Here is a 9,065-nt window from a genome sequence, read left to right as displayed (position 1 = left end):
ACAGTCCATACTAAACAGCTTCCCCACTTCACGTGCAGAGACAAGGTGCACAGTGGGTAGAAACTTCTTCCTTTCAGCCTTCACTAGATACATGCTGGTCAAATATTTAAAGAACAGGATTTTGAAAGGGCCCAAGTGTTTTGGTTTTGCCACATATAATTGTCAACTAGACTAAGTTCTGCAGTCTGATTTATGACTAAATTCCTAATTATGGAATAGAGGTGAGGGTGTGTGTGTGTGTGTGTGTGTGTGTGTGTGTGTGTGTTGCCCAGCATAGTTCTTGGAATACCATACTATACGAGCTTAATAAAGAATTTTAATAAAGAATTGTGGGTGTTGTTACCCTTCTTACCATTCTTACTATACCCAGCTATGCAGATGAGGAGTTACAGCTGTCCTTATCACCAGGATCCCCACAGTCCCACCAAGCAGAGGCCACTCTGCGGCTACAGTTCCTTGCACTCCACCTCAAGACCACCATCAAAGTCCAAGCTGGGCCATCTACAGAACCTCACCTGGCCCCCACCTGGCCCCGGTGCTGAACAGCCAAACCTGTCTTCCACTTCTACAAATGTTCAAGTGCATTGTGGAATTTGTGAGCAGTGCGTTTATTTCACATTTTTAAATCTTTAAAATGTAAAACTTTCCATTCTCACCCTCAGAATTTAAACTTTGATATATGTTTGCTCTGCTTAAATAACATTCACCACTATAATAATTTTATATTAATTTTTATGACTGTCTAATGTTTATATGAATGGCTTGCTTTCACTGGTGCTCATGGATGCTAGAAGAAGGTATTGGAATCCCCTGGGACTGGAGATGGATGTGAGCCACCATATGGGTGCTAGGAACTGAACCAGGGTTCTCTGGAAGAGTCACTTGTGCTGTTAACCACAGAGTCATCTTTCCAGTCTCCTTTTTATGGCTTTTTGAACCATACTTATCTTCAACAAAAACTATACAATTCCTAAATGGCAATTTGTCTCCAACTGCTGAAGCCCCAGTTTCCTAGTTGAGTGGGAGTCATGTTGGTAACTTAACACAATTTTTAGTGGATAAATAATCAGGCTGGTGAGATGGCTCGGTACATATAGGTGCTTCCTGCCGCGCCCACTGATCTGATTCTTATCCCAAGACCTACGAGGTGGAAGAGAGCTGACTCCCACAAGTTGTCCTCTGACCTCCATGCACTCACTGTGGCACACATGCCCCATCCCCAATAAATAAATGTGAAAAAAAAATTACTTGATTAATGAAGTCCTCTAAAAAGTAAACAGCAATTTAGTAGTTGTATTTGGGATGTATAACCTACTGTCCCACCCCTCTTTCCTAGAATTCCCTAATCAGTTTGCTTATATTCTCTACGGAACGCCACCTGCTGATACTTACTTGGGTCAGGATGGACACATGACCAACCTGAGCCAATCAGATTCTTCTTTCCTAGCAAACTTGGAACTGGACTCAAAAGGCAGGCAATGCGCCTTAGATGTAATTGGATTGAGTGGGTGGTGGAACCTCGTGCCGAGGACACTTCCCACCACGAGTCAAGAAGCAGAGAGAAAAAATAAATCTGCAGTCAGATGGCAAAACAAAAAGCCTGGTGTAATGGTGCAAGTCTTTAATGCAGAGAGACCTGTCTCAATCAACCATGCGCAGAACTTGTTCTCCACAAGGACCTGGAACTGCTTCCTCTGCTCCTTTGTCAGACGAGCCTCCTTCACAGTTTTCTGCCAGATCTGAATCTTCTGATCTCTCTGAGCCAGCACTTTCTGGTGCTCCGAGGGGAGACCCCCAGGGATCTCCACCATGTCCCCTTCCATCTCAAAGGGAACAATAAACACGTAGAACTCACAAGGTGGCAAGAGCCGGAAGACTCTTGCATCACGGCTTTCTCTGCACACAACCATCGGGTCATCCCAGTATTTGGGGACCGTAGCAAGGCCAGTCCTGGCCATATGGTCCTCTAGCATTGGGTAATGGGTATGAAACGGGGCCACAGTTACTCTCTGGTTCCCAGAGAGAATGAGTGGGCGTGACCGTGTCATAATGTGGAAGGTGCAGTCAGTTGTAGAGGAGATGGACAGCCGGTGGCAGACAGCAATGACCTTTAGATTCTCACAGTCATGTAGGTGGAGAGCCGTCTCCACAGGACCCAGCACAAAGGTGCTATTCCTGCATTTTTTCAATTGTCACGGATCGCAAGGGGGAGAGCAAATATATGAAAGACTCATTGCAGCGATGAACCCTGACGTGTGCTCCTGCTAGAGTGTCTGAGCTCTTGACCAGAGTTTGCCTGTGTACCTGGCTCATCACCACCATGCGGTGTATCCAAGGGGCCCCGCGAGTATTGCAAGTAATCTTTGCTCTTTTGGTCACACCTTCAACTTGGTGAGCCCAAGCCAATTTCTTTCCAGACTTGAGGCAAGCGGATGGGCAGTAGGGATTTGCAGTCAAACAGGCTCTCAACCAGGCTTCCAGCTTGTATAAAGAGAACGTCTTCGAGACCTTCGAGAAGCCACTTTCTGCATGCAGCGGCTGCCACAGTGCAAGTTCATGAAGGGGGTAGACCTTCCTGGTTCTGCTCACGGTGCCCTCAATGAGGAAGCTGAGCGCCGGGATGGCGTCTTGAGAGAGCACACTGCTGTGGGTTGAGTGGAAGGACGCACTAAGTTGTCCTGGGTCTAGAAGCAGCTCGAGGAGATCCGACAGATGGTCACAGACAAAAGCCTGGTGACTGTAGTCGTTCCAATTCTTATTATTACAACTGGTCCTTTCAGTTAGGTTAGGAGACTGCGGTCTGCTTCTGGGACTGGGCCACTCTTCCCCAATCAAAGATGTCCGCAGGGAGATCCTGTTTAACTGCTGGATGTACAAGAAGAGCAGAAACTGCAGGGTATCCACTGAAAGCTGATTTCTTTTCTTTTCCACTTCTTCTTCGGTCGTGCAGTTGGACAAAACTTCAGACCACTCCAGGCGCTCCTCAGGGTGTCCTCACTGAAAGATTATCGAATATCTCAAAGTAAAGCCATGCTAGCTCCTTGGCCAGCTGCAGCTTTCCACATGCTATGTGTCTCCACGTAGACCAGTACAGGCGTGGGTAGGCGCCTTCTGTGGCCCGAGTCCGCACACAGGAGGCTATCTTCCTGAGGTAGTGAAGACTGAATTTGGAGGGGGGTGGGACTTGCAAGGCACCCACTATAAATGGTTCTGCTTTTACCCAGAGGAGAACTCCCGACTCATCCGTAGTATCTCCAAAGACATCAGGACAAAGTGGCTTCTTTGCATACCACCACCCCTCTCCGCGCCCTGGCGGACCGAGGCTAGAGCGACCACGGCAAACTGGTTTAGTTTTGTTTTTTAAGTTAGGGTTTTTATTGCTGGGAAGAGACAACATGACCACAGCAACTCTTATAAAGGAAAACATTTAATTGCGGTGGCAGCTTACAGTTTCAGAGGTTCGGCCATTATCATTACGGTGTGCAGGCGGGCGTGGTGCTGGAATAGTAGCTTAGAGTCCTACATCTTACAGGCAACAGGAAGTCCACTGAGACACTAGGTGGTATCCTGAGCATAGGAAACCTCAAAGCCCACCCCCCACAGTGACACACTTCCTCCAACAAGGCCATACCCACTCCACCAAAGCCACATCTCCCACTAGTGCCATTCCCTATGAGATTATGGGAACCAATGACATTCAAACTACCGGCCTCTAACCAGGTATTGTACCCTGCTTACTCAGTCTTTACTATACTGAACCTCATTTACATCCTGTTCTGTTATTTGGCTTTCCTGTGCTTAGGCTGGACCTCTAGTCTGGTAAGAAGCCCATGAAGCTCTTACAAACAAACAAGCCAGGCAGGGGTGGTGCATGCCTTTAATCCCAGCACTCACGAGGCAGAGGCAGGCAGATCTCCAGGTTCAAGGCCAGCCTGGTCTGAGAGTGAGTTCCAGGACAGCCAGGACTACACAGAGAAAAGGTCTCAAAACAAACAAACAAAAAAATATGGACTTTGGCCCCACCTGTCCCCTCCCCACCCTCAACTGATGCATTTATGTCACCTGCCACCTGCCCCGCACTCCACTCAAGGCAGGGCTGTGTGTGCCAGGCACTCTGTCAATGGTTGAGATCACAGTAGAAAGTTGTAGACGTGGCTGCTGCTAAGTGCTATGTGAAAGAGTTGGAGAATGGTCTCAAAACAGGCTTTATTCAACCTGGGCTCCCATGCCACCTTCACAAGCCAGCCTTGTGCCCTTAAGAGCAAGCACCCTGGGGACCTTTCTCATCAGTCCCCTTCTAGACATACTCGATGATGGATAATGTTCTGTAGAATAAAGTCTCACCAGACCATCACCTAGAGATGTGAAAATTTGAGTTGTGAAAATTCGAGTGAAATCTGTGGCTCCTCCTGGCCAAAGTGATACCGACTCTGTTAACGCCAACAGCTGGCCAGGGAAGCACCTGCCTTTCAGACCCTGGCTAACCTCGGGTGGGGACATGCAAGGCCTGGAATGAAAAGGGAACTAGAGAACTAGGTCCATACTTCTTGCTCAGTTTCTTTTCTCCTCCTCTTCTTCTTCTTCTTCTTCTTCTTCTTCTTCTTCTTCTTCTTCTTCTTCTTCTTCTTCCTCCTTCTCCTCCTCCTCCTCCTCCTTCTTCTTCTTCTTTTTTTTTTTTTTTGGTTTTTCGAGACAGGGATTCTCTGTAGCTTTGGAAGCTGTCCTGGAACTCGCTTTGTAGACCAGGCTGGCCTCGAACTCCCAGAGATCCACCTGCCTCTGCCTCCTGAGTGCTGGGATTACAGGCGTGCGCCACCACTGCCCGGCCTTCTCTTCTTTTTTAGGACTGGCCCTAACTATTAACTTGTGTTTAGGAGCACATCCAGAGAATGTCCCCATGACCCCGTTCACCACATTTGGAGTAGAAAGTGAGGTCAACTTCCCAGGAAAGTAATTTGCTAGCTTTTAATTTCTTTTTTTCTTTTTTCTTCTTAAAGACTCCTAGAACTCACCTTGTAGACTAGACTGACCTCAAATTCACAGAGACCAGCCTCCTCAGTGATGGGATTAAAGGTGTGTACCACCACACCTGGCTAGTATAATGGTGCAGTCCTTAATGCTAGCACTTGGGAGGTGGAAACAGGAGTATCAAGAGTTCAAGGCTAATCTGAGCTACATGAGACACACACAGACACATTGTTATAGTTAGGGTTTATTATTACTGTGAAGAGACACCATGACCATGGCAACTCTTTTTGTTGTTTGTTTTGGTTTTGGTTTTTTGAGACAGGGTTTCTGTGTGTAGCTTTGGAGCCTGTCCTGGAACTCACTCTGTAGCCCAGGCTGGCCTCGAACTCACAGAGATCCGCCTGGCTCTGCCTACTGAGTGCTGAGATTAAAGGCATGCACCACCATGGCCCAGCTCATGGCAACCCTTATAAAGGAAAACATTTAATTGGGTTGGCTCACTTACAGTTCTGAGGTCTAGTCCATTATCAGCATAGCAGGAAGTAAGGCAGCATACAGGCAGACATGGTGCTGGAGAAAGAGGTGAGAGTTTTTACATCTTGACTCACAGGAAACAGTCTGAGACACTGAGTGTAGCTTGAGCATATATGAGACCTCAAAGCCCACCTCCATAGTGACACACTTCCTCCAACAAGGCCAAACCTCCTCCAACAAGGCCACACCTAATAGTGCCACCCCCTTTGGGGGACATTTTCTTTCAAACCACCACACACACACACACACACACACACACACACACACGTACACATGCACAAACACAATTTTTTTTTTTTTTTTTGGTTTTTCATGACAGGGTTTCTCTGTGTAGCTTTGCACCTTTCCTAGAACTCGCTTGGTAGCCCAGGCTGGCCTCGAACTCACAGAGATCCACCTGCCTCTGCCTCCCGAGTGCTGGGATTAAAGGCATGCGCCACCACCGCTCGGCCCACAATTTTTTTAATTAAAATTTTTCATGGTGTATATTTATTGTACATGGTCCTGTGTTACATAAGGACATTCTCATACAAATATGTATTATATATTGAGTGTGTTTATCCATAATCCTAGACTTCTTTGTTCTTCTAGACTAGTGGTTCTCAACTTTCCTAATGATGTAACCCTTTAATACAATTCCTCATGTTGTGGTGACCCCAACTATAAAATTATTTTCATTGCTACTTCATAACTACAATTTTGCTATGCTGCCCTAGACTGTTTTACTTCTCCTTTTATGTCATATAAACATATATATGTGATTTTTTAAAGATTTATTTATTTATTTATTTATTTATTTATTTATTTATTTATTATGTATACAGTATGTACAACTGCAGGCCAGAAGAGGGCACCAGTTCTCATTACAGATGGTTGTGAGCCACCATGTGGTTTCTGGGAATTGAACTCAGGACCTCTGGAAGAGTAGTCAGTGCTCTTAACCTCTGAGCCATCTCTCCAGCCCCTATATATGTGATTTTATGTATCTATTAAAGTCTAGGAATCTCACATGAGAGAAAACACTCAATATTTGTCTTTCAAAACTGGCTCAATTTCTTTAACAGAAAGATTTCCAGTTGCATCCATTTTCCTGCAACTAGCATGGATGGGTCTTCTCTCTGGATGATGCCGCTGCACATGCAACATACCTTTTTACTCATCCCTCTGATACAGGACATATGGCTTGCTTCAATAAGTTAGCTATTGTGAAAAGTGCCACAGTAAACATGGATCTGTGACCTTCTCTGAAAGGTTGACTTAGAGTCGTATGGGGAAATAGCCAGAAATATAATGTAGCTGAGTTACACGGGACAGCCTAGTTTTAGTGTTTTGAGGAACCTCCATGCTGACTTCCAGAGTGACTGCACTAGTTGGCATTCCCACCAGCAGTGTATAGGCTCCCTTTCAAAGGCGTTTTCTTTTTGGTTGCTGGAGACGGGGAGGGATGGGGTACCAGAGCTGCCCTGTCTACATAACGCCACTGATAATTGCAATTATAATAACATGGTGTGGCTCTTTGTTAAGCCATCAGCTGGTGAAAGCCACCTCTCCCTGATGCCTACATAGGATTTTCATCAGGCAGGTGTCGGCCTGCTTCTCCAGACAGTTCTATGGAGGGCCTCAGCCTCCTGCTGCACACTGGTAAGAGTTATTGTGCATTTTTTAAAAATAGAATCACTTGGAATTTTAGCCTTAGAAAATGACCAGGCCCACAGAATATCAGAAGGAAATCTGGTAGCTTGAACAACCAAAGAAGCCAAGGGCACAATTAGATTCATAGAGGGGGAAAATATTATTCTGCAACTCTAGGCTGCATCCCTAATCCTGCCCAGACATCTGGTCCCCAGACCAGCACATTATGTTTTAAGGCCTTCAGAAATGAAGATGTGGATGGTTTTGTCTAATCTCATACTCAACAGGTGATGTGCTGGCCCGTTTTATGCCAACTTGACACAGATTAGAGCCATCTGAAGGGAAGGAACCTCAATGAAGAAAATGCCCCATAAGATCTGGCTGTGAGGCATTTTCTCAATTGTTGATTGATAGAGGAGAGCTCAGTCCACTGTAGGTGGGGCCACTCCTGGGCTGGTGGTCCTAGGTTCAATGAGAAAGCAGGCTGAGCAAGCCATGAGGAGCATGCAGATAATAAGCACCCTTCCAGCCTCTGTATCAGCTCTTGCCTCCAGGTTCCTGCTCTGTTTGGGTTCCTGCCCTGACTTCCTTCAGTGATGGACTATTGTTGTGGGGTATTTGTACACTGTATGAGGAAGCATTGCTGTGATTGGTGTAATAAAGAGCTGAATGGCCAATAGCTAGGCAGGAGGTATAGGCAGAATTTCTGGGGATAGAAAGGAAGAGGAGGAGGAATCTAGGAACACAGGAGATACCAGGAGACGTGGAGAGGAAACAGGAGGTGCAAGATAGAAGAGAGGTAACGCCATGTGATAGAACGTAGATTAATATAAATGGGTTAATTTAAGTTAGAAGAGCTGGCCAGGAACAAGCCTAAGCTATAGGCTGAGCTTTCATAATTAATAAGAAGTCTCTGTGTCATTATTTGGGAGCAAGATGGCAGTCCAAAGAAAAATCTGACTACAGACTATGATGTGGAAATTTAAGTAAAATAAACCCCTTCTTCCCCAATTTGCTTTTGGTAATGGTGTTTCATTATAGCAACAGTAACCCCAACTAACACAGGTAAATTCCAGCATCCTCTTGGTATAAAAGACTGCTCTGTATACTTTTATTTTAACCACAAACAGTCCTAGATTTTCTTTTTCAAATTCCCCTGGGTTTTCCAGAAGCCAGAAAACTCTGACTTGGCTACTGAATGACAAGTAAAAAGTGAGGGAGAGAAAAAAAGTCCATTGGGGAATTCAAAAGCAATCTTTTTCTCTTTCCTTTTTTAAAATATAGCCAGAGGCCACAAATTAAAAAAAAAAAAAAAAAAAAAAGGCTCTGTTTTGACCCCGCCCCCTTCCATTTTCTTTCGTTTCTCTATTCAGAAATATCTTTGAAATCATGTTTCATGTCCTGTTTGAACCCATGAGTTTATTCGTTTTAGGGTAAATGATTTGAGACACTCAAGGGCTCCCGGTCAAGTGTGATTTCAGCACAAGCCTTACCCTTTATAAAGCAGAAGGTCCCCCCAAAGCTGGCTCATTTCTTACCCAATCGGTAATAAAGGCAGAGAAAGCCTTGGCTCAGATCTGGGTTGCTATAGGAAAGAAATCTGCCAACGTGAGCAATCAACCTGTTCCTCTTCCTGAAACAGGCATGGCACGTGTCTTCATTAGGACTCCGATTTGCAAGGACTCGACACTGACGCGTGATCTAAAAGGGGATGGGTTGGGGCTCTATTTACAACACGTAGTAGCAGTTAGTCGTGGAATCACAGACATCTGGACATCGTGAATGAGTAGAATCAGGAAGTAGCAAATGGTTGAGAAATATAAGCAATGATTTTCTTGTCTCTATTTTGTACTGTGTGCCTGGTGTACTTCTCTTTTTCTTTCGAGTGCATGTGGTTGTGTGAACCTCCCGTTTCTGCCTCCCAGTGTTTA

The 9,065-nt window shown here is 45.4% G+C and overlaps 1 protein-coding gene across 1 annotated transcript in view; it reads right to left on the bottom strand.

Moving 5' to 3' along the window:
- Positions 1-1,066: 1,066 nt before the first annotated feature.
- The window catches only part of LOC118578370 (TBCC domain-containing protein 1-like), a 23,483-nt gene continuing 15,484 nt past the window's right edge, over positions 1,067-9,065 (bottom strand). Inside the window, 4 exon segments of the mRNA XM_036179268.1 lie at positions 1,067-1,140; positions 1,637-2,183; positions 2,185-2,988; positions 2,990-3,323. Coding sequence (XP_036035161.1) covers positions 1,067-1,140; positions 1,637-2,183; positions 2,185-2,988; positions 2,990-3,323 — 1,759 coding nt within the window.

This window comes from Onychomys torridus, chromosome 1, assembly GCF_903995425.1.
Source record: "Onychomys torridus chromosome 1, mOncTor1.1, whole genome shotgun sequence".
NCBI lineage: Eukaryota > Metazoa > Chordata > Mammalia > Rodentia > Cricetidae > Onychomys > Onychomys torridus.
The sequence above is the reverse complement of the archived record's forward strand: the minus strand, read 5'-3'. Positions and strand labels throughout refer to the sequence as shown.